General features: G+C 45.6%; 1 protein-coding gene across 3 annotated transcripts in view; it reads right to left on the bottom strand.

The window, feature by feature from the left end:
• LOC119163047 (uncharacterized) overlaps nucleotides 1-26,206 on the bottom strand; it is a 512,110-nt gene that overhangs the window by 153,072 nt on the left and 332,832 nt on the right. For all 3 annotated transcript variants that reach the window (XM_037414982.2, XM_075874279.1, XM_075874278.1), the window contains 3 exons: nucleotides 19,514-19,788; nucleotides 15,892-16,220; nucleotides 6,611-6,979 (listed from right to left, as the gene is read on the bottom strand). In XM_037414982.2, coding sequence (XP_037270879.2) covers nucleotides 6,611-6,979; nucleotides 15,892-16,220; nucleotides 19,514-19,788 — 973 coding nt within the window. The remainder of the gene's footprint in view (nucleotides 1-6,610; nucleotides 6,980-15,891; nucleotides 16,221-19,513; nucleotides 19,789-26,206) is intronic.

Raw genomic sequence — 26,206 nt, forward strand, 5'->3', positions numbered from 1 at the left:
AAACAGAATATATACGCTTACTTGCACCCCATGATCACCGCGCATGAGCAAAAACGGCATCGTACAATCTTAAAAACCAAATATCACATGTTGTTCAGCAATTCAATTTCTTTTTCACTAAGCGATATCGACGGATGGCTGACGCACATATCTTTAAGTCTAGAGATGTGCCACGCTTCTACTATTTCTCTTGTTGTATTTCGCTTCCTCCCATTCAAGGATAGTAAAAAACGGTATAGCAATGGGGTGTTTCAATTCAGCTCTTACAAAAACATGTAAGCACAAGTTAAAAGAATCTTTCCTTGAACAGAAGGTAAAGCTGGAAAAGGCAGGATACCCTAACTCGTTTCTTCTAACTGCAAGCGAAAGATTAATGAAGAAAATGAAATCCGGGGAGAAAGAGGAAAGAAGCCAAGATACAAAGAAAATTTCGGTAATCCCCTACGAGCATGGTTTCTCCCATAAACTTAAGAAGGTGGCAGCTAAATATGGTGTCAAAGTTGTATTCTCGGCAAAGAACAAACTAGGGGGCGTGTGTCCGGCTGTAAATAATCTGTACGAGGAAAGGACGAGGGATATCGGAGGCAATTGTTCCAAGCGTGCAGGTCATCAGGTGGTTGAGTGCAAAAGAAAGGTAGTTTATAAGACCCCCTTCAGTTGTGGGAACTTTTATGTCGGTCAGACTGGCCGATGCTTAAATGTGAGATTGAAGGAGCACATGACCAACTTGAAAGGGAGGCCGGAAACACATTTAGCACTGCACTGTGCGCGTTGTTCTTTTAGTGCATGTAAGCCGTTGTTTGATCAAACTGAGGTGGTGTATGTACACCCAAATCAGACAACAAGAGAAATAGTAGAAGCGTGGCACATCTCTAGACTTAAAGATATGTGCGTCAGCCATCCGTCGATATCGCTTAGTGAAAAAGAAATTGAATTGCTGAACAACATGTGATATTTGGTTTTTAAGATTGTACGATGCCGTTTTTGCTCATGCGCGGTGATCATGGGGTGCAAGTAAGCGTATATATTCTGTTTTCTTACTGAATAAAAATCAGTTGTTAGTCTGCGCTGGTCCTTGTGTTCCCTTCTTCTGTGTCCTTGTGTGTGTGCGCAAAAACTTCAATTATGCAGCAGTACCAACTAGCCCGTCTTTCCGTATTATTGCACCATGGGTTACACCAGGTCGTCACCTCCAAAGACGACACCAGAGCTGGAGCTCAAGCTTGCTTGTTATTCAGCGTGCCATGCCACTATAAATTCCGTGGATCATCTCGGTGAGCTAATATAGTCGTACACAGCGTGCGACGTAAAGCTTCACCGAATAAAATGCTTCACCGAATGAAAAGATTATTGCACCCTACTTGCTCGACAACCTTGTGAAGGATATAGGTGCCTCCCAGTATTCATTATTAATTGATGAGAGCACTGACATATCAAATGAAAAGCAGGTGGCTGTCATGATCGCCGCGACGTGGTTCGCTAAATAAATTTGTGACCACGTTCCAGGGACAGTCCACCTTGGAGGGTTCAAACGCCCAGCAGATCTCACAAGGCCTTCTGGACTTCTTGACCACGGTTGGTCTGGATTTCAGCAGGTGTGTTGGATTTGGAACTGACGGTCACAACGTTATGGTTGGGAAGAACCATTCTGTGAACACACACTAGCGCTGGAAGAACGAGAACCTCATGCTGGTAAAATGCGTGTGTTATTCCGTTTAACTACACTCAAACATCGTTATAACGTAACAGGATATAACTAAAATAATGGATATAACAAAGTAAACGAAATTCTCCTTGAAAGCTGCATTGAGAACTATGCATTTTAAACTTCATAGTAACAAAGTAAAATTGAACGGTAAATAGATATAATGAACTAAATTAGTCTATCAAATAAACTATAAAAAAAAACGACTCTAGTGTGTAAAGTACATCATTTTCTGCGGAGTTGATGCTCGTTCGACGCGGCTCTTTCAAAACTACTGCGCCGACCTTACAGTCACGCCATGCGCGGCCGAGAGAGCCGTCCTCCTCACACAGTCATCGCAGAGGATTGAGGAAGCGCTCAGCAGGTCACATGACTAAGAAGCCGCGCCACGGTGCAAAACGATTTCCCCCTCACGATGGCAATGACTGCGTGTCCGCTGCTACCCTCGGCACTGAGAAAGCAGAACTATCTGCGACAGCTTTTCTTTTTTACTTTTTTCCTCTCTCCGCGCATGGCCTTGAAAGGAGAAGTGTCTCTACTTGCAGAGACGGAAAAGGAAGAAGCGTGGCACAGGTGCGTCGCAGATCGGCATTTGAGAGAGAGCAAACAATCCGCCAAAATCTTTTCTTTCCTTCTTTTCCTTCTTTGCGCGCAGGGTTGAGAGGTTCTGCCGCGAGATTGTGCATGGTTCTGAGAGCATTTTCGGAGCCCGGTATGTTCGAATTAAGCGTCTAAAGTGCTCACGCGTTCGAATTACGGGGCGTTTTCGCCCATTGGAATACAGGTAGCTTTGATACACTCAAACGAGGTTTGAGTCTATGTGCCAGCAAAGCTGTACAACTGCTTCCACGGAGCCTAGAATTCCTTGTTGGCTGCTCTTACAGTTGGTTTTCACACAGTTCCCAGCGACTTCATGAGTACAGGAAGGTGTACTAACTGATAAACAGGCATCAAAGTTAGTTCAGATGTCGGGAACGCGGTGGCTCTCCATCTCCGGCTGCTGTAAACGGATCTTAGAGTAATGGAATGAACTGAAGCTTCACCTCCCCATGTGCAAGGACAAGTACCGTAGCTATGATGCTGAAATCCTGTATGAAATGTACAGGGATCCTGTCAACAAGTTGTATCTGGTGTTTCTGAATCCAGTGCTGCAGGAGTTCTCAAGGGTCAACAAGCAGTTCCAACTTGAAAACGGAAATCAAATGCAACTGCTTAATTGCCTTGAAAACTTGTTTCGGTCACTTATTTCCAGTGTGCTCATCCCCTCGCACATACCAGTTGCTAGAGAGAGACTTCTGGAAGTCAACCTAAAGGACAATGCAACCCACTTTCCACTTTCTGCTGTGGATTTCGGAGTGCTTTTTAACATCGAAATCGCAGCATCAAAACCAAGCGCTGAGCAAAAACAGACGTTTGGCTTAGATGCCGGGATTTTATTTTTGAAGCTGAAAAGCAAGTGAAGCGTAGGCTTCCTCATAACATTCAAATTGTGGAATTCCACAAAATTGTTCTCGCCTGAATGCATACTGAGCCAAACAAAACTGCCGCTGCAAGATGTGCCTCTCCCCAAACTGTTTAAGGGAGATATAGGTCTTCTGGACACCCAATATAGACAAGTCTGCCTTCTTCTCTGGAAAAATGCAACCATAAATAACACTACTTCTTTTTCCATAGAAATTCTGAATTTCACAGAAACGGCCAGTGAAAGTTGCTTGAAGGAACTGGCAGAATTCACTTTGTTGTTGTTGGCCATGCTCCTGAGCAACGCTGATGTCAAGCGTGCTTTTTCGCAGATGAACCTCGTGAAATCACGCCACCGAAATAAGATGAACACTGCAATGCTGAGCACCACGCTTCACGTTTGCTATGGCCTAAAGTTTTGTGGAGTTTGCTGCCGAGATTTCCAGCTAACAGAAAAAGCTATGGAACTATTCAACGTAAAGAACATGCATGGTTCCAAGTACATGGATGCCATGGTTTATACTGATCTACCACATGTCAGTGACGACTGTGTGTAAGGCTAGAAAAATTCTTGCCTTTATTCATGCACCTATTCTCATTATGCAAAATAAATGTGTGTACACGTTCCAGATGTATTCGCAGTATTTTTATTCGTACTACAATATAATTTTCAAAAATACGAAGATTTGGTTAACTTCTGCTTATTTTAGACTTATTCAGAGAATCTCCGCCGCTTTTTTGAGCTTGTTTTGGGGTGACTGTCTTCTTGTTTGCTAAGTGGCACCTGGCAACTTTGGACACAATTCATGTTCAGTGTAATGTAAAGGATTTGGGAAAAACTAAAGAAACTGCCACCGGCATCGAAGCTGGAAATGAGCACCACGTGTTTCACTTCTTAACGAGTAAGGCCATTGAATGAACTTACCAGTTATTTCTATAAAATTAGCTTCATGACTTTTTATTTGAAAAAAGTTGCACATTTAAAGTAACATGAGCATAGTGTTATTACTTTGCAACTTTGTCACATAACGCCCTTAGGGCATTGTGAGGACGATAATTAGGTGGTATCTAGGCACTTGAGATCTTAATATCTAATTGCATTAGGAGTGTTCAGGTGAACCAGGTATTTGCATGATTGCAAGTCAGTGCAGTAGATTTGCCCATGTGAACCCGATAATGCTATGAACAACACTGCAAACTCTTGTTCTGAATATACATGTATGTGAAAGGGAAAGAAGGCAACCACCCAGTTGTGGCATGAAGCCATAAGGAAATTCATATGAATTTTTCAGAAATGAAGCCTCTTAGTTGCCGAAAAATTCATCCTAGTATGGGGTTCGAACACGGGACCAACACCTTTCCGGGCCGGTCGCTCTGCCAATTGAACTAACCAGGAACCTAGCATTTGACAGCGCAAGGGTGTATTCATCGGCAACTCGAAGCACATGAACACAAGTATTACAAATGTATGTTACAAATGTTGCTCATTTGCAACATACATGTATGTAGCATTGCATACACAGCTGGTTCAACTGCTAAATGTAATACATTCGGACTACTGACGGATGCAAGGAAATCCCAGGGCCTATAAAAGAGCCAAGTGGTGCAAGGACAGGGAGAGTGATTGAAAAAATCCTGGCTCATCGTCGCACCTCACTGCGAGCTCTTTCTAAGATGTTGGCTCCAGTGCCGAATACGTCACGCCTCTCTTTATACTGTACATAAAAGTTGCGTTAACTCAACGTTGCCTTGTCCGCTTCGTCTATCAGCTCTGCGCAGACGCAGCCACGAGTTGAACACACAATACCCAACAATATGGCATATACCTGAAGTTGTAATTAACTGGATTACTTTTGACTAGAATAGTGCTAATCATTAAATACTTGAATATCCAAACGTATAGTTGAGTATTCAATTTGCCTCTATTCAAATTTAAATTATCGAAAATTTCAAAGTATTCACAATGACCAAATATGTGTATCTTAATTAGTCTGCATGTAACTGCTTTTAAAGGTGGTTTCACCGCAGAAATGTTAAGACGCGAGAGCACCTGTCCAGGAGAAATTCGCTTTGCCACAAAGCCCCACATCGAGCTTAAAGATACCCTGCAACACCTTTGCAAAAAGATACCCTGCAACACTTGGCACTCTCTAAGTCAGCTAAATATTGCTCTCTTCTCACAACAAACGATGCTACAAGCTCAAAAATCACTCGTCACAACCATTGTATCAGCCATTGACTGATGCATCATTATTAGGGCCGCCACGGGAGGCCGTGACTTGTCCACGCGTATGCGTGTGATCGCACGGAAAAACCGTATATTCAAAGAAAAAAAAAGAGAAAAAAAAAAGTGCTCAAGATCAGAAGCTCAAGAAAAATATCCTTTTTTTTTTTTTTCATGCGATCTCTCCCTGCATTGCTTCAAGCACTTTCAACGGGATGAAAAAAGAGAATGCAATTGCAACGTGCGGCAAATATGTGCAACTCCGGTCATACTGAACGGATTCAAAAAAATCTTTTGACAATTAATTTACAAGGTAATAAGCTTCTTTAGTGAGTCCATTCTATGGATACTTGAAGAAGTGTTGCTGGGCCGCTTCAAATGAAGATTTATATCGATGAATCACTTTTTTAAGCTTAAAATCTTGTTTTGCCAGCTTATAGACTAACTACAATGAATCTTAAAATATTTCGTACTTTAGAGCTTATCGCTCGCAACATACCGAAAGTCAAATCCTGCTAATGCTGAAAGTTGCTTTTACTTCCTTTGAACGAAAAAAACAGAAACAAAAAAGCATTTGCATGGATGCCTTATTTGAGTTTAAAAAAAATATTGTGCATTTGTTCATATTAAATGCACCTATAATTTCTTATATGTCAATTATACTATTTGAATACGATTCAAAATTATTAGACCAAAATCACTATTCGCTACCAACCTGAAATTCAAAATTCGCACAAGCTTACTTTTGACCGGCTGGTGGTCCCCTGCGTGCACACAAATCATTGTACACACGTGAACTTGCATACTGCCTTCGTGACAAACATAGCCACTATGGCTGAGAATTGAACCTCTTGCTCTGCCTAGAAATAAAGTACGAAAAAAAAAAAATACTGGGAAATTCAGAGAAAGCAATTGTGTGTGTGTTTTTTTTTTTCGGTGCAGTTAGGAAAATTGGCCCAAATTTTCGGGGGGCAAAACGTCATTGCTTTTGACATTTGGCAATAAACTATTGCTGTATGCTAAAAAAAATTCTTCTCTTTTTTTTTTCTAAAAATTTGAAAAAAACATAGCATAAAAAATCAGGTCTTTTTCTGGTTGCTCAAAATTCCTGGAAATTTGGCATATTTAGTCCTGCCTTGTTAGTGCATCTCAAATGGTAATGTAAGACTTAATTGTCATCAGTTTGTTGACAAGTATGCTTATAAATATAAACCACCTACGGGATTCCACATCAAGGTCGAGCTCCTGGGCAACAGCTCTTCGTCTACAGAGGCCTGAACATGTGCAGGTGTGACAGGCGATGTACTACCGATGGTCATCCATGAAGGAGAGTTGTTTGCAGTGACGTGATTCACAGTTACTGTTGTGACAGCCTCAGCAGGTCGTGACCTGGCAGCGACAGTCAGTGCTGCAGCCGTGGCAGGGGATGGTGATGTAGGGCCAGTCATTGTACGAGATGAGAGAGGTGACTGGCCATTCATCGTGCTCACTGAGACTTGCTCAAAGCTCTTGATGAGCTCAGCCAGTCGGCTTCCCTTGAGAAGCTCGGGGCCTCTGGGACCCAAATCATTGTGTTGCGCCGAGAGCACCTGCACATAGCAAAGACAACTCGTTGCATCAGCATCATGCACAGCTCTTGTCAAAAATATACAGGCTGCTCAAAAGATTCGCCAACACAAAAAGAAGAACTGTGTCACTCATCATTCCGACATTTCAATTAGCAGGCATGCTACAGAAGTCATGTCAAAGAACATTTATGTACAGCCTATCAACATATCAAGGTACGTGTTCGGGTGTAACATGTGCAGTGAAATCTCATAGCAAACCTTAGAATGAAGATTTTTTAAGATTAACGACTTTTTTGAAAATCCCTCTCTAAATGTCTATTGGTTAATGTAAAAATATTTCACTACTGCGAATTGCAGAACACCAAATGTAGCAGAATAGTGTATTGAATTTTATACCCCTTACGTCTCCACAACACCTCAAAATAAAGAAAAGCAATTTCAAAAAGTTACTTGCTGCAATGAAAATATTTCCCAACTCTGTACCTGCCACTATCATCATGATCAGAATGCCAATGTATTTCTCGATGTGCCTGCCCTATTCAAATAAACGATAGCCTATCCCCATTGTTATCGCCTGGTACTTGTTTTTCACATCAGGCTTCACCCCGTTGCCTTTATTTTCTTTTGGCAGCTTTACCTGCCCGCTTGTTGTTACACCGCTCTTTTCTAGCCTTTTAATTGGTGGTTGAACGTTCAAGGTGAGCTCCCGAAGCAGCACGAAAGGAATGCTACGAGAGAAAAATGCGACGCAAGTGACTTATGGGAAGAAGTCACCGATGGAAAACTAGGGCCGCTGCACATAATCTATGCACCGATGAGTCAGCCGGCAAAATCACAAACACTGCACGAGCTGCGGCGGTGAGCACCTCTATCACTGCGTTCTTCGGGTTGACAGGCGAAGCGGCCAAGAAGGAAGGAGGGGGTGGGGCCGTGGTTGAGCTCAACGAGGCAGAAGGCACACTCGTGAAAGGGTGAGGGGGCGGCGTCCAAAGTAGTTTGGCCGCAGGGAAGTACAGTCGAGCCCGTTTATAACGAACCTGAGCGTGACGCCGCACCCGTTCGCTGTATCCCGAAGTTCGTAGTAAATGAAACACAGCTTTTAAAAATGTTTGTGTTTAAAAAACACAAACTTCGTTTGCCCCAAAATATCCGTGATGCACGTGTTTCGAAGAGCAGAAGCGATAAAGGCGGTCTCGAGTTCAATTAAAACGGCAGGGTGCTCGTTCGCTGAGGCCCGTGGCATAAGCTGCATGAGGCACTGGCTCCAAAGTTTCGTCGTTCTCGCAATCCGATTCCTCTGAATCGCTCTCGCTATGTACTTCATTCACAATGCCCCGATCCGTGCACGGTTCCGCAGTGTCCGCATCATCATCGGCCGTAATTAAACCATCGCAACAGATGTCCCACCCGCTCTCATAGGTTGGAGTTGACGCGCTGCCACAAATCACCGCCGCAGTTCGGAAGCTTCAGACTTGGCATAGAGCTCGACATCGACGAAGTCGGCCTCGCGAAAACAGTTTCGCGCGCACGTAGCCGTCACCGCCCCCCACAAAATATTCACCATCTCAATACCGGGACGCCCGAAGCGGCAAGTTGGCTGCCAGGTGGTCAACAGCTATGAGCAAGCGCTCCGCAACGCGGCACCTAACGCAGAAATTACGCTCAAGCCAAGCGATCACACTTTCGACGTTTTGTTGAGCGGCAGGAAAAAAAAAGCGTGCTAGTCCTCTCGTCGGCCATCATGACCACACACTCACACCAAGAGCGAGCAAGATGCACACACGCTACACACATGCCAGAACGCGTGGAACAGCTCTGGGCCTGTTTCCAGACAGAAAAATAAACTAATTCGAGCCAGCGTGGTGGGCGTCGCGGAGCGATGGAGACGGGCGAATGGGTTGTGATCAAGAGAGGAGAGCAGACTTGAGAGAGAAGGGCAAGGAGTTGCGTTAAAGAGAGGAGAGGATGCGGCGAGAGGGCTACCTTGAAAACCAAAACACACGGGAAGGAGGCAGGTTGGGTAGCTTGCTTGAAAGGTCCGCGAAACTCGCACGTAAAAAAAACTTGGAAAGAGTGCCTGCGCACGCAGAAGTCAAAGCATGGCCGCCTAGATCGGTGCGCGCGGCGGTGTTCAAAGAATTGGCAGCCGTGGTCAAAAAATCGTTTTGTTGTGCCGGCGGGTTTGCGTGGCCTCACGAACTTCGATATTTCACGATTCGTTCCGCGCAAATTAACAGCCATTTTCGCGCTTTCACACGCGCGCAAAAGGCATGCTGAGCAGAGTGCGAAGAAAGCGGGAACAAGTCCTAAACACGAAACGAATCGCAAATTATCAGAGTCTGTGGGGTAGCATACATGCGTGCACTAGACGCAGACTATCGGATACAGTCAGTGGCCGACGATGTTGGCAAATGTTCTGGTCACTCCAGGCCGGCGACGCCAACGACAGTACCAGCGATCAAAAACAGGGTAGATGGCCGACCGTTCTCGAAAGATTGGTGGCAGCGTGAAAACACGGGCCTCGTCTCGCGATGCGAAGTGCTCAGAGTAGCGGGGGGACAAAGCACGGAAGGGTGCGTGACAAAAAGTGGTCGGGGCATAGAGAAAGGAAACAGCTTTCCTTCCTCAATGGATTGGAGAAAGCGGCAACTAGAGGGTCACGGAAGCATGGTCGGCGTTTAGCAATAAGAATGTATAGGCACCTCGCCGATGCCTGATCCGTGGTCAAAATTGGTTTCCAGGGAAGTCGGCAGACCACTGACTTCGTTCGCTGTAACCGATCAGCCGCGCTCAGAGACGTTCGTTGTAAGTGCGATTTTGTGCCATTGAACCAATGTATATTTTCACAATCACGCGGATATTGTTCGCTTTAGACGAAAGTTCATTTTAAGTGGGGCCGTTTTATGTGGGCTCAACTGTATTGCATTCCGTTTGCAGAGAATCTGCTCGCAAAGCAGTCCAGGGTGTTGCTTCATTGCTCTTGCAACAGAGAGCGCAATGGGCATTATAAACGAGGCGGCAACACTGAACTCACTGTGTTCTAGTGTATAGAGAGCACGCTTACGGCCACAGCTGATGGAGCCCTCAGTAGTTTATTTTTGACTTGGGCAATACACATGGAATATCACAAAAAATGGCAGCACATCCACAGGGTGAATGATGGAGAGTGGGGTGAAGCATTTGTCCGTCCATTCGTTCTTGCTTCCGTTCGTCCATGCGTCCGTCTGTGTGACTGTCTGTGCGTCCAGCTGCCCGTCCGTGCGTGCATCTGTTCGTGCATCCGCACATCTATCCGTGCATCCATCCCTGCGTCCGTCCATGCATCCGCCCCTGCGTCCGTCCATGCGCCTAACCGTCCGTGCAGCCATCCGTGCGTCCGCCCATGCCTATGTCTGTGTGTCCATTCATTCATCTAGTCAACACTCCAAGTACCACCACCTCGCATCTTTTCATCATATATTTTGCATACAGAAGCACCGCCATCAAGCGGAGATTCCAAGGACTAAACGAGAGGTGGAACACGCACACTTTCTTACGGCTTGCACTTTGTGTCTACTTCCCACCTTTAACCACCTCGAGTTCATGATGTATACTAGTTCACTGTGTTCATGGTACTTTTTCTGACAGGTAACTGAATGCACACTTTATGGGGACGCGATCACGCATTCCATGCAAAGTGCGCGCTGCCGGTAGCGGCCAGAGCAACGCCGGCGCTGGTGTAAAGGTTACTGCAACACCCAAACCGCTCTTCTTCCTCCCTCCCTTGGTGAGGCCATAGAGCTGGCGCAGCGCTGCTGCGTTTTCTGTTTCTTTTCCCCTGCTTCAGTTAACGTAAGAGGGCATCAAATTGCAACTTTGAAAATACGATACAATATTATTATACTAATCACTGCCATGTCAAGAGTGCACCTATTATGCGCGAAAATAAAACTGATTTCTCGTGAACTAACTGGGGGTGCATTTACTATGCGAATAAAAACGGTACATCCGGCAAAATAATTATTGCTGTGTGCACATGGTGTTTGTACGGTGTAGATACAGCGTTGTGTAGCCAATCTTTTCTACAGCGTCGTACAGTTTTGGTACAGCGGCGTGTAGCCAATACTACGTCGTGTAACCAATCTTTTAATACATTATTTCTATGGCAATTTTGCCTGGACCAAACTAATTCTTCTTAACATGCGGGTCGTCGTGAAACAGGGGGACGTATATTCGAACTTTCACGGTACAAAGTAAAGTTTCAAAACACGTTTAGGCTAGAGACATGAGAGTCGCGAGCCACGATTATTGTAAACAAAGCCGAAAATGATGCAAACTGGGGCTTTTACACTGCTCTTATGCAAAATAGTGAACTTATGCATGCATACAAAAAATATAAATGGAATTGTGTTTTCTTGAAACTTTTGAGAATTCAGTATTCATTTAATATGAAGACTAAATATGATCCCTCCAAATTCAAATTAACTAGTTAACTGTAGAGCTTAACCAGTGCCCTTCGTAACAATATCTTTTGTATATCGGGGAAACTGATTTCCACAACTTGCCACAAAGCGACAGGATCCTGAACTGTACAGGCATTTTCGTGAATGCAATATTGGCAGTACTAACAGCAGAATGGAAAGCATTTTTTAAAGCTGTTTCAGAGTATGGCAAGTCTGTCTACAGATTACTATTAAAGGAATCGCACAGAATATTCAGAAGTATCTCTTATATTCTAGGAAAATACTTATGAATGTTTTTCTAAACTGTAACTAGAAGCTTTGTCATGTACACGCACCCTAGACAGTCACCTACTGTGCATGTCACAGCTTGTGTGTCGGTCCTATATAAACAGTGGTTTACCAGAGAATACCGTATTTTTCGGTGGATAAGTCGCGTTTTTTTGTGTGAATTTTTCGTTGCTGCAACTTATACAACGGTGCGACTTATATACAGTCAAAATCGGATCAGATGCCACGGATTTGGCGGCCTGATATTTTTGACACTCTTTCTGGTCGGGCGGTTCGCCGTGTGCCCCCTTTTGTCATGCACGGAAACTATATTTCGGAACAAAATGAAAGGAGAGGTAAATTCACTCTCTTTAAATAATAGCGCTTATATAGTTTCGCACAGAAAATGAAGAATTATTGAGGGGATGAAAAAAGAACAGGTATTGAAAATTATAAATAATTGAAGGCAAGTTTGCATTTCAGACAACAGCCACTGGAGGCGCTTCGTTTGCCGTCACTTTCGGCCACCATAGCAGTGGCGGTTGCTGATATTGCACATCGTAGCGTAGACATAGCGGCATTGTCGGAGCATCCTCGCTAACCATTGCGCCACATGGAAAGCAAAGTCGGCAAAGTTACGATGCAAAGTTCAAGCTGCGTGCAGTTGAATTTGCAGAACAACATGGAAATCGTGCTGCAGGGAGAGAATTCGATGTCGCCGAAAAAGTAATCTGGGACTGGTGCAAGGCTCACAGTGTCCTCCAGACAATGAAGTCTACAAAGAAGGCCAACCGCGGCAAGAAGGCACGCTGGCTGAGCCTTGACCAAAGCCTGCGAACGTGGGTGCTACAACAAAGAGACGAAGAAAGAGGCATGTCTACAGTTCAGATGTGCCTGAAGGTGAAGGCTCTGGCAGCGGAGACTAACACTGAGGGGTTCAGGGGTGGTCCGTCATGGTGTTTCCGCTTTATGCAGCGGAATCAGCTTTTCATGCGAGCCCGGACTACAGTGAGCCAGAAGCTACCTGATGACTTTCAAGCGCAGCTGGAACACTTCAGCTTATTCGTGAGGGAGGAAACTACGAAGAAGAACGCCAGCGCGAGCCACATCGTCAACATGGATGAAGTGCCATTGACTTCCGAGATTCCGCTCGGGAAAAGTGTCGCCGAGAAAGGCCAGAAAACTGTGACGGTGAGGACAACTGGCCATGAAAAGTCTCACTTCACCTTTGTGCTCACCTGCTGTACAGACGGCACCAAGTTGCCTCCCATGCTGATATTTAGGTGGAAAACATTGCCGAAGGATATTTTCCTCCCTACAGTGGTGGTTCAGGCGAACGCGAAGGGTTGGATGGCCGAGAAAATGATGGGTGTGTGGCTTGACCGCTGTTTTTCACGTCGACCTGACGGATTCTTTCACGTGAAGCCAGGAATGCTGGTGATGGACGGTATGCAGGCTCATATCACCAATGTTGTGGGGAAAAAAAAAAAAAAAGATCAGTTCGAAGCATTGTGTGCCTGTAATCATTCCTGGCGGCATGGCCAAGTTGCTTTAGCCGCTCGGCATATCTGTCAACCGCACCTTCAAGGCCGTTCTGCGACATTTGTGTGAGTCATGGATGTCGGAGGGCGAGCATAGCTTCACTTAAACGGGTCGCATGAGACGCGCCGAGTTTGGCGAGGTGGCGAAATAGGTGAGTGAAGCCTGGCATTACATTTCTGACAAGACAATTGTGGTGAGCTTTCGCAAGTCCGGGTTGATCCCCTGCCTGGCCGATGTTGAGTCTGATTCGAGCGAGTCGGAGGATGACAGTGACGGGCCAGCAGAGCTACAACCCGAAATAGCTGCACTATTTGTTAGCGACTCGGAGGAAGACGACTTCGACGGTTTTGATTCATCGGAATAATAAAATATTTTTGACTGGAAATATTGCTTTTATGTTTGTTGGGAGGCGCTCGCACGAGTCTGCCAACAGCTGGAAACTAGCCAAAGCAGCGGCCACCTCAAGCATGCATTTTTGCAATGCTTTCTCACGACGTGACACTCGTTGGCCGGATAAGCAGGTGCGAGTTATACACCGGTGCGACTTATATACATTTTTTCCCGGAAAAACTGCCATTTTGAGGAGGGTGTGACTTATGGACCAGAAAATACGATAAATGCTTTTCAGACACTCGTTCACATGGTGTAAGAAGAGGTGGGCAATGCATTTCGCTTGCCGTTTCGTCAAAGTCCGCCCCCGTCTCCCTCATGGCCCAAGTAGAGCCCAGTAGGCAACAACTACAGTTGTTATCGTCAGTACAGTTATCGTCAAGTCTGATCACAGATATTTAGAGCACATATTTAAAAAATCGCTGTATGAGTCCCGACTGAGATTGCAACGCACGAGGCTTGTTTTACAAAGGTTCCCAATCAAAGTGACTTATAAACCAGAAAAGGAGCTCTTCCTAGCCAACATGCTTTCTCACTTCCTAAGTCCCGCTCAGCTCAAGGATGAAACAGAGCATTTTCATGTCAACATCATTTATTCTCTTCCTGTGTCAGACCAACAGCTCAAGAGCATTCGCAACGAAACCAACAAAGATGCTGCCATGGCTGAACTTCGCACCTACGCCTGCACGGAATGGCCAGAAACGAAGCACCGACTGCCCGATGCACAGCGCAATTACTGGCGCTACCGTGATGAGCTGCAGATCGAGGATGGCCTGCTACTCAAGAGCAATAAAATCATCGTTCCTGCAGCCAAGCGACTGGAAGTCCTCCGCTTGCTACATGCCTCCCACAGAGGGGAAGAAAAAATTAAGATGAGAGCCAGACAGGTAATGTTTTGGCCCGGAATCAAGACGGACATTTCAGTCCTAACTAAGTCATGTACAGCTTGCCAAAAGTACAAACGCAGAAATACCTATCTACCAATGGTGAGCCATGAGATACCAAGCCTACCATAGCAAGTCGTAGGCCTTGATATCTTCTACCACGATGTCAAGATGTACTTAATTCTGGTTGAGTTCTACTGATTCTTTTTTGAAATTCAACAGCTACTACAATGCAGAGCTGAAGCTGTAAACAATGTGTGCAAGCTTGTTTTTGCGACTCACGGCATTCAGACAAAGTTGTGCAGCAATATTGGAATACCTTAAAACAGCACTTGCTTCCGGTCCTTTCTCGCACAGCTAGGAATAATCTACTTAACGTCAAGTCCATATTACTTCCGTGGTAACGGCATGGCGGTGAGGGTAGTGCAAGAGGCGAAAAAGTTGCTAAAAAAAGCTCCTTTTGCAATGTTTGGTTTTTACAGTGCTCTCCTGGAGTGGAGAAATATGCCCAGGGACGAACACTTGAAGTCACCTGCCCAGCGATTGATGGGACGACAAACCAAAACTCGACTGCATGTCCTTCCTCCGCATCTGGAGCCTCAGACCGTGCCACCAGAGTCCATTCGCAACCGTCTTCAAGAAATACGGGAAAAACAATGAATTTTCTACAACAGAACTGTCAAGCATCAGCCAGCACTTCTCAGTAGTTCTGTAGTATTAGTATACAACACCACACGCAAGACCTGGTCCCAGCAGTGGTCATCGGTCCTGCAGGTACACCAAGGTCCTACAATCTAGCCACACCGAGTGGACAACTGACGCGGACCAGGGGGTATTTCGCAGAACTGCAACCACAGCCTGACCCTGTGACTCGCTCGCCTGCGCCAACTTCTCAGCCTGGTCCTGATATGGTGCTGCCACAAGCGGACGCGATTCGCCGAAGTGACCGCATTCGTAGAGCCCCACAACGTTATCCCTAGCCTGATAGAAAGCAGTGATAGCCGCTTGTATAATCGATCTTTAACATTGTTTTTGTATTTTACTGTTTGCGTATATTATTTCTTTTCGAAAAAAGGAAGATGTAACTAGAAGCTTCGTCATGTACACGTGCCCTAGACAGTCATCTACTGCGCATGTGGTCTGTCGTATATAAACAGTGGTTTACCAAACATTAAACACTTTTCAGACACTTCTCATGCTTGTTCCCATAAACAAAGGAGAAAATTGTTAACAATCTGTGGGCTTCTGTTTTCCCTATATCAGAGTACATCAAAGAACAAGAAGCTGTTCAGTGTATATCCTTGAAAAAAGCAAGAGGTTCTATAGAAGTGCCTCAGTCTTTATAATGTACAGGTTAGTCATAAATACATTCAGAAAAAAATATTGAAGAAGTTTGAAATCCACTTACATTGCGAAGGGAATCGGGACCATTGCACTGAATGGACACAGCAGCTCGGGGAACATCACTCGAATGCCTCGACGCTTGCCTCGGCTCTGGCTTCGACTCTAGCTTGGTTTCAAGCTTGGTATTGAGCTTGATTGCGGGTTGTTCCTTAGTGTCGGGGCTAGTCTCTGGACTCCCACGGGACGAATCACAGTCTCGTGTCCACGGAAGCGAATGCAGTCCACTGTCAGTGTCCTCTGACCGCTTGCCATGCCTTCGATCATCGTCACTGCCGCTGCTGTGTTGCTCGTCAGTCACGCCCGAATCATGCTCGGTCATTCGACTTCGCTCGCCTGCATTTTTTCAATTCATTGAAAGCACTGTGGGTTGCGCAGGCTGCATCTGTGGTATAAACACATCACAACAGTCATGCCTGACCCTAAAATCTCTATATAATACATTTTTAATAAGCATACATATCAATAGTGCCACACAAGAACATTATGAAAACCTGTGATGAGGTTTTGAGAAGAAAATGATGACGTGTTAATTATCAAACCCTCAGCTGTATAGCAGTCATGTATGTTTTGATTACAGTAAAATCTCGATGATACAATTACGGCTGATCCGTATTTCTCAACGATATAAATTTTAAGGCAGCCAATTCCAAGACCACCACAAACGGGTGGTTGTCTAATTTTCCTTTCCTGAATTATCAGGTTGTTTTGGACGAACTACATGATATAAAATAAGGTGCAATTTGCAAAGGGTAGCAACGGTGACGCAGTCGTTGCCGTCGTCTTAACACCCAGTATATAGGTGTTATATAGGCCTGTTCACAGGAAGGTAAAGAATTCTCTCATTAGACTCGACCTCTGTCTCCGGTAATTAAAACATTAATGATAGTTATTTAAATACTGCCGCAATCACAGCGTATAGCGATTTTATGATTTCTGACATCGTGCCGGGAGCCGCATAAAACTGCCCCACGAGCCGCATGCAGCCCGCGGGCCACAGGTTGCGGACCCCTGAGATGGCCGATTTGGCGCAGTTTGGCGTGATTGATGTCGATTTTATTAGGTTGGCGCAGCAACTCTCGTTTGACGCACTTTGGCACAGTTGGCGCGGAAGTGGGATCCTCTAAATACAGCGAAATATTGATTACAACGAATCACAAAGAACCGATAAATATCATTCGTTATTTTGAAAAGTTGTATTGAAAGTATTTAGAATTTTCATAAAAATTGCAAATGCAAACACGTGAGTCACCTACCTGCGCTACGTATACATTTGCGGCTGCATTGCACTTTGCTCTTATGGGCGTGAAAGAAAAAACAAGAACTAAATAATACGGAACAAGTGCACATTTTTTTTTTAGAAAGAGTGCGATCTATCCTGATGTGGGCAACTCGACAGCTGAAAGAAGCACTCTGAAACAAGCGCATCGTTCTTCAGTACAGCGAAGCACTAGCCTTAAATAATGATTCTTCACCTTGGTTCGTACGCGCAGTTTCAACGTCGTCTTCACCCTTGCAGCCATTTTTTCATCATGACAAACTACAGTGAAAGCTCGTTAATTCGAACTTCAATCATTCGAATTTATGGATAATTCGAACTGTAAGTTATGGTCCGGCCAAGCTCCATACAAGCCTATGAATAAAAAAGCCCGTTAATTTGAACGCGAGTAGGTTCCGCCACGGATAATTCGAACTACGCGCCACCGCGCCGGCAGCTTGGCTAGTCAATCGATAGGGCGGCAGCCAAGTTATGAGGCAGCGTTGACAGAGAGTGGAGAGAAAAACGGAGAAACTGGCATGGAAGCCAGAGTGCAGAAAATAGCGCCACTTACTCTTCACCCCCTCCCCCACAATCTCTCTCTCTCTCTCGGCAGCTGCCTGCTCTTCGTCCTACGTAACCTCCAAGATTTTTTTTTTTTAAGCGCCAATCTCGAAGCATTTGAAAATCTTGCGTAGTTGTGGCTGTTAGACGACAGATGGCATGACCAGCACATAGCAAATCGGGTGCGTCGTAGCGTCGCCCAGCCTTCTTTGCAGTCTCTGTCTCGGGCGTGCGTCGTACACCTCGGTTGTTGGTGCTGGGAGTAGCTTCCGACTGTAGCGATTCTTTGTGTTGGTGTTAGGCCTCGGCTAACATTTGTCGCAGTAGCGCCGGTAGTAGCTTTCCGTCTGTCGCGATTCTGCTGCTCCGACTTGATGGCATGTGCCTGCGGCAAATACCGTGCCAAAACACTTCCTTCCAGCAAACACGACAGCGGTACTGCAGCCCATGGACCAGGATATAATTAGAAATTCAAAATCATTTTAGTGGCGTCATATGTTGGAACGAATTATTTTGTGCAATAACTACCAAGTGACGCTCCTAAGTGCACTACACATGCTTGTGCGTGCTTGGGAGCAAGTGACAGCACTTACGATAGCGAATTGCTTTTGCCACTGTGGCTTCAGCACCGAAGCTCTGCAAGCTGACGAGCCACCAGTGCCCGAACGCAGCGTCACCACCCCCCATGGCGGACATTTTGGGAGACGTCTGCTTTGTGGACTACGTCGGTGTGGACTCAAGTGCAGTGGTGTGTGGTGCACTCATGGATGGCGACATAATATGTTGTCAGGTGAGAAGTGCAGAACCTGTCGCTACCAGTGACGATGATAAGGAGGAGGACAAAGCACCAGTGCAGCCCTCTGCTGCGGGAGTCATGGCCGGATTACATTCCCCCCGTCTTTTCTTAAGTTTTGAAGAAGGCGGAGAAGAGGCCTTCCGCCAAATTCACTCGTTAGAGCAAAAAGTGCTGGCTGTCGTCTTCAAGGAAAGAAAGCAGACCGCGATCACAGAATTTTTTCAGAAAATAAATTGTTATGCACTACTTGCAGTGTACTATTGTTGTTCTTCACTTTCGTTAGTTCAAACTTTCGTTAATTCAAACTGAGGCGGACTCACCTTGCGGTTCGAATTAACGAGCTTTTACTGTATATAGATCTTATCAGACGTCAGCTAAGCTCGTGTTCATGCTTCGTCCTCACACTGTATTTGGGCGTTGGTAAAGCAGGAACGAGCAATCATGGGTGACTTCATCCCATAGGTCACTCAGGTCACATTTTCACGGTTGTAGCACTCCTTTCCTGCTGTTTCTGGAGCTCATCTTGTAACAAAAACAAATGCAACTGGGCAAAGCCTGACGCGAACAACAAGTACCAGGTAATAATGACCGCGATAGGGCTATCGCATAATTGAATAGGGCGGGCAAATACAAAGATACACGGGCATTCTGGTGAGGTACAGAGCTGGGCATTATATAACCAGCCGCAAGTTACTTTTCAAGATCGCAATTGGTTACATTGTAGTACTGTGGAGATGTAAGAGGGATAAAATACGATACGCTGTTCTGAAACATTCAGTATTATGAAATTCGTAGTAACGAAAATCCTTAATCTAAGTTTTGCTATAACGAGACATTGCTGTATTTTAAATTTTCTTAGCCAACTATGATCTGTAGTGCTACAACACTGCGAAAAAATATTTTACGGATCAGATTCATTAAATGGAGAACCATTACAAGTTGCGACAGTTCCATCTCATTTCGGTAGTTCCTTGATTGTCACCATTTATTACTTAGGGGATGTGTGCTTACCCATTGGGTCCGAGCAGTCGGAGTTGCTAGCATGGTCTTCATCCTCCTCGGGAATTACCTCAAGCTCGGTCTCTTCCGGATAGAAGGCATAGTGGTGACGAGAGTCATAGTTCCGCTGTTGCATCTCCTCCTCGTGTTCGTCGTAGGGCAGGTGATAATCAACTTCATCGTCATCCGACGCATCGCTTGAGGCTTCGCGCACCAGTGGCTGAGGGCTGCTGCCAGGCAGTGTCGAATCCTCGGAGTGGTAGTCCTCAGTTGTGATGAACGTGTTTCTGCACATAATCCCAAACAACGCTTTGCATTGATAGATGTTTGAACAACTTAATGGTTAGGCTACTGGCCATGTGATTGACTTGCAGGTGGCCGCACCGTAGGAGCATTACTATGGCTAGGTCACTTATGCAGTGTGTGAAAGTGTACAGGGTGCTGTTCCTATATTGTCATTCTGCGCTCTGCAGCTGTCAAAGGCATTCCAGTTTACAAGCTTGAGGGCGCATTGATCCATTCTGCTATGCTACACATACTGCAGAGCCAGATATAAGCTTTTATTTCTATCTCGGTGACACACAATATCGCAGAGAGTGGCTTGTGAAGTGCACAAACAGCAAGGCCCTTTGCGATGCTGCGCAGCAAGAACTCTGATCACGAGGCGTTGAAGCATTTACTGACAAAAAAGTTAATGCCCAAAGATACACTAACAAGTCTATATGTGCATTTATGCTCGTTGCATGCGAAGTTTTTTTTTTTCTTTTTTCACTACGTGCGTGAACGCAGCTTCTGTTCACAAAAGATTGTGGTGGCTTGTCCAAGGCTGCCAGACACAACGTTTAATGCATTTTTGTGAACAAATGAATTGAGGCTGCAACTGTGCAATTTGTACTACATCATTCGTGCCTCACCTTCCCAGTTAATGTAAAGTTTCTTCATACTAGCTGAGAGTCGTTTTAAATGAGCATCACTAAGCCTTACTGTAGTTTGTGCATTTTTCACCACACTTACTCAGCGGCCAAAAGTTGACTTGTATGTGAACAGGAAATGCTAAGTTCGAAGTTAATTGTAAAAAAGTGCGACTTGGTTGAATAAATTTGAATATAATCAGAATAGTGTATGTCACATATTACACTACCCTACTAACCTGCGCAATACCATATTCACTCACATAATGAACACACTGGCATAATAAACACTCTGCGAACCTAAGTCGCCAAAATTTGGATTTTTTTCTTTTGTATTTATCCGCTGCAGTACTGATATCTGGCACGCGGTGCCTCCTTGACCGATGACGTTTTCAATTTCTTCTTATACCCAAGCCCATCAGTTCACTCGCTCCCCCCCTTCGCCTGCAGTTCTTTGTTTTGCTTTCTACCAGTGCATGCAACATCCTCTGTTTTTTTATTATCTATGCACCACAGGGGCATTCACAAACTTCGCAAGTGTAGAAAAATCGCAGCACACAGTGAGCGAAACGCACGAAACTGCCCGCACCAACCAAGGGTCGCTTTCTGCAAATATAAAACTTTAGGGCCCGAGCACACAATTTCAGAGTGAATTTTCGAGTGATGGCGATAGGATTAGCCGTCGCCATCTGTCATCGTTGTGTCACAGGTATGTTGCTGGTTTCTGCAAAACAAGAAAAAAATCGCTTGTTGCCCAGAAAAGAAGGCGACGATTTCTGTAACATAGTAGCACCCTTTATTCTCCCCCTTTGGTTGCAATTTGCTCTTCAGGCTTATTATCCGTGCATACTTCAAGGAACGCAAGACACAAGCCACCTTTTTTTTGCAGTCATATCTCACACAGCAGGCGAGGTAGCGGCTCATGCAGTGGCTGTATTTTGTCGTTAAACTTGTTATCGACTGTTTTGATGTCTCTGTGGTAGCTTGATGCAGTGGCGGTGACTTGCAGCAGCAATGCCAATGTCATCATTATGCGAGTTTGCCAAGCGCGTCGTAGCATGGGCGGCCGATACTTCGGGCGCCCCTTGTTGCGACTAGCTTTTGAAGCCACCGGAGACCCGGGATGAAGATGAAGAGGCAGGAGAACGATGAACTTAGTAGAAGGCTTATTTACATTCTGAACATGGTGAGCTCTCGAATGAGCTCGGTGGCTCATAAGAAAGGGTACGTTTTCCCCAGATCGGGGAATGGGTGCCGATTGCACTGTCCAATCACATATCAGGCACAACTTACGAGGATGACACCCACACCCGCCCAAATAAACGTCCCCTATTGGGGCGTGGTTACTGCACTGCAACATGGCACCAACGAGGCTCTTCTTCATCGTGGGAGTGCCACTGAGTGAGGGGTTCCAAGCTCAGTCGACAGGCTGTATCAAAAGGGGCCACCACAACAAAGTTCAGAAGGGTCCGGGGCGAAGTTCTCGATCCATTAGTGGGGCGAGCTGTCGTAGAGACAGACGCCGCTGCCTCTTCGAGGAACACGCTGCGACTGCGGAAACTATTGTGGTCGGTTCGTAGAACAGCTTACGGTGTCGGGTGGCACGGCGTCTCACTTTCAAGCTAGGAAGTACAATAATGATGGACATAGGCCGGTAGCCCTACGCCGCCTTCTTTGGCGAAAAAGTAACGAGGCCGGTTGTAACACCTTTGAGGTCACAGCCAAGCTAGTGTCACGGTCAAACAAAAGATTGCGAAAAAAAGAAAGGTACAAAACGCTTTTATGGAATGTTCGCGAACAGCTTGCAGAAGATAGCGCCATCACCACCGAAGATGAGTGAAGTGCAATAAAGAAACTATTTTCAAACAGTATAGGCATGCGTTAATTGCGAAAGGTTAAGCTATCCCATTTTTTTTTCTTGGGTGTTACCGGATTTCGTGCTAGCCCCAAAAAGGTTCTCATAAAATTGATCCAGCATAATAGAATCACCCCCAACTTAGCTTAGATCTTTCGGGGAAAACAAGTGCGTTTATTACGAGAGTATTACATAGTTGAAAAAAATTGAGACAAGTCATGTGTAAAATCCGAAGACTTCTTTCGTAGCACACCGGCTTCAAAGGACTAATACGCCTGGAGATGAAGAGCAGAGCGTCTCAATGTCCATTTATTGAGGCGTAGATCCAAGAAGCACCTCACCTGCCACGCGCATCTCTCATCTTTCTCTTCCTCTCCTCCACTCTATGTCCACTGTTTTTAACATTCCCCGCCCACGAATTGCTGCAGGCGCATTTCTATGAAACACAAATGTTGAATAGGCTGCGTTACAATTTTACCGTCTGCTAGCTTTAGGCGACATGCACGAACAATGGCGTCGCGTCCCATAATGTTCTTCAGAAGACGTGCGAGTTTCCAATACAACTTGGGCAGAGCATCATTGCGCACTATGACTAGTATATTGCCTTCCGCAATACTAGTAATGTCCGCCACTGGCCTATTATGAGCGCTTCTAAGGAGTATTAAATATTCCCTATACCAGCGATTTCAGAAGTCTTTCTGCTGCTTTTGTCGCTGTATTCAAGTTTTAAAAAGCTCCGTATGGGAGCCTGGCACCACGTCTGCAGTTTGCGAGTCGGGGAGTGGCGTCAATCGCTTGCCATGTAAGAAATGGGCAGATGTTAAGAGTTCTGTTCCTCTAGCGCAGAATACAAGTATGTCAGCGGTCTGCTATTTATGGTCCCTTCAATTTCTGCTAGGATCGTGCTCATTTGCCCATAATCTAGAAGAGACCTTCCTAGAACTTTTCTTAAGTTGTCTTTCACTGACCTCACTGTACACTCACAAAATCCGCCCTATCAAGGAGCAAGGTCAGCAGAGAATTTCCACGTGATGCTATGACCATACAGATAATCGCCAACTTCACCTTCCCTAATAGTCTCATGCACAGCACGAAGCTCGCGAGAAGCACGTTTAAAGCACAAAGCATTGTCAGAGTAAATCACTGAAGGGAATCCACGACATGCAGTGAAACGTGAAAGGCTTCCAAGAAACTGTCTGCTGTGGAGCGTAAAACAAGCTCTAGATGAATAGCTCGTCTTACCGTGCAAGTTAATAGCACGATGTATGATTTCTGTGTTGGCTCACTTTTAGAGTACACTGGTCCAATAAAATCTACACCAGTAACGCCAAACGGTTTGGACACATTCACTCAATCAGCAGGCAGCTCTGCCATAGGAGCTGTCGCAGGCTTTACCCTTAATCCTGTGCACCAGGTACACCGCCTGATAACTCTTTTCACACACTGCTTCGCCTTCGTCACCCAGAAGCGCTCTCGGAGTTCCGCGATGGTTGTTGCAACTCCTGCGCCGGTGGCGATGAGTTCAGTGGCGATGTGGTCACCTGGAGGCAGAATCGAGTGTTTGATGCCCTCGTGGTACTCGACATTCTGAAGCCATGTTTGAATTCTCAGCAATCCATCCTCTTCCGAAAAAAATGGGTGCAAATCCCGAATTGTCGATGCCTTGGGTAGATGGGTAGATCTCGCCCAACCTGGAGGACTGCCGATTCAAGGCGGATTCGTTGTTTTCGGGTAACGGTGTCTACTTCCGCATTTTCTTTCACATCGTCTTCAACATCCCTCGGATCTGGGGTCAAGAGTTTGAACCATTCTTCATCTTTTGCCCACCAAACTGGTCTTTACCACCGATTCTCCCTGTCTGCAAGCGACATTATTGGCCTGTCTTGGGAAACTATGCCCGCTGCGTTTTCCTTCCAATCGTATAGCCGTATGAACGCTTTCGTACGATAATCGTGCAGGTCTGTTGGTAGAACCTTCAAATGCGTGTACACTTTGCATCTTTGATCATGCAACTCAACAGTTCCATTGAAAGCATTGCGAACCGTTTCATTGTGAGAAGATGGTACATCTGCATTAGTGATCTCTAACCTTTCTAGCTGCCAAAACTTTCTCAGATTAGACCCTACAAGTTCCTTCATCTGTTCATCGTTCATACAGCAATTCGTCCGAAGTACACAAACATTTGCATTTGTGCGTGGATGGATGGTTTCATCGCTTAATGGTCCTTGGAATGTCCAACCCAGTGCTGTTTCAATGGAAAGGAGACCTTTGTGCTCGTCATGCCAACTGAAGTCTCTTCCAAGGACTTTCCACAATTGGTCTGAGCCAATCAATAGGCTGATGCCTTGTTCTTGAGCAATGTGGGAAAAGCAAAGTGAATCAGCCACTCCTTGACCACGATTCTGAAACCCTTTGATGAATTCATGACTTTGGGGCACCTCAACGATGGCTTCACAGATGTGTCCTATTTCAATGGCTTCAATGACATGCTGAACATCACCATACTGGCTTTGCAAAGTTACTAAAACTAGTCTTCGACATATATATCGACCAACATCTTTGGTTCCAAACACGTCGATGGTAATGTCGATTTCTCCTAGCACCTTTAGGTTCAATTTTCTGGAAACGTCTTCTTTGATAAAAGAGCACTGGCTACCGTTATACAGAATGCCTCTTATATAGCAGGAACCCTTTGCACCATTTATCCATTTTCTGAATGTTTGCAATAGTATTGTATCAAGGCTCCTATTGCTATCTGACACGGCATGCATGGAGGTACTGCTTGTAGCAAGTTGTGGTGGCGTCATTATTTGAACAGCTTTACTAGCCTGTCTAGAGCACATTGAAGAAGCGTGTCTTCCATGACAATGTGAGCAGCTCACCTTTCGTCAACAGTCTTTTAATCGATGTCCTTTTGTGGTACATCTGAAGCAGCAGTCAGTCGTCGACAAAAGGTGCTTTTTTTCTGAGCCAGGAAGTGATGCGTTGCAGTCCAGCGTTGAGTGTGATTTCTGGCAGAAAAGGCAAGCCTTCTCCTTTGTAACAGCACTGTTATAGAGGACTGCAGCTGATGCTGTCGGCTGATTCTCACGGCTGCCGGAAGTCTGCTGATCCCTGGTAGAAGCTATTCGTCGCTGGTAGCTGGCGAGTTCTCTGCACTCGACCTCGATGCGTAGGTACTTGAGAAACTGTCGAAGTTCTTTTTCCGAGCTCAGCGGGTCCTTCGCACATGACGCTTCAAGTCGCCGTCGTCGGTAATATTCTGCCATTATGTTTTGTGGAATCACTTTAATCAATACCTCGCACAACATGGCAGAATAGCAGGATTCCGAGACGCGGAGGCCTCTGAGCTCTCTTATGTTGGCTTGAACGAAGTCGTAAAGGCTTCTCAGGACACTAGCATTCGCCGACATAGTGACGGGACGTAGAGTGCGAAGATTTTCGAGATGCCTCTGCTCGAACATGCGCACGTCTCCGAACAGCTCCTTAGGTATAGAAACAAAGTCCTCATAACTTTTGTCGGTTGCGAGTATGCCTACAACAGCCTTTGCTGCAGGGCCGTCGAGAAGAGATCGGAGGTAGTAAAACCGATCAACGTTATTGAGACACGGGTTCTCGTGTACGGTGTGTCGAAAGAGGTCCCAAATTGGTAGCCGTTTCGTGGGGGGACCCATCGAATCTCATTAGGTCTAGCTTAGGAAGCCTTGCTCCTGTGCCGGCGAAAATATCTGACGGAGCTGCTTGACGCGGCAGAGAAGAGTCGGTTGGCAACTTACCGTTGTATCTGGCTGACCTTGATGTTCGGACAGCCAGCTCCTGGATGTGATGTTTAAGAAGGCCAACGCTCCTTGGAGTTCGGTTCTCGTACTCTAGCACTGAGTACACATCCGCCAGCAGCTTGTCACCGTCATGAAGGCGTGCAGTGCTTCGTTAGCCTTG

This window comes from Rhipicephalus microplus, chromosome 9 (genome assembly GCF_043290135.1).
Source record: "Rhipicephalus microplus isolate Deutch F79 chromosome 9, USDA_Rmic, whole genome shotgun sequence".
NCBI classification, from domain to species: domain Eukaryota; kingdom Metazoa; phylum Arthropoda; class Arachnida; order Ixodida; family Ixodidae; genus Rhipicephalus; species Rhipicephalus microplus.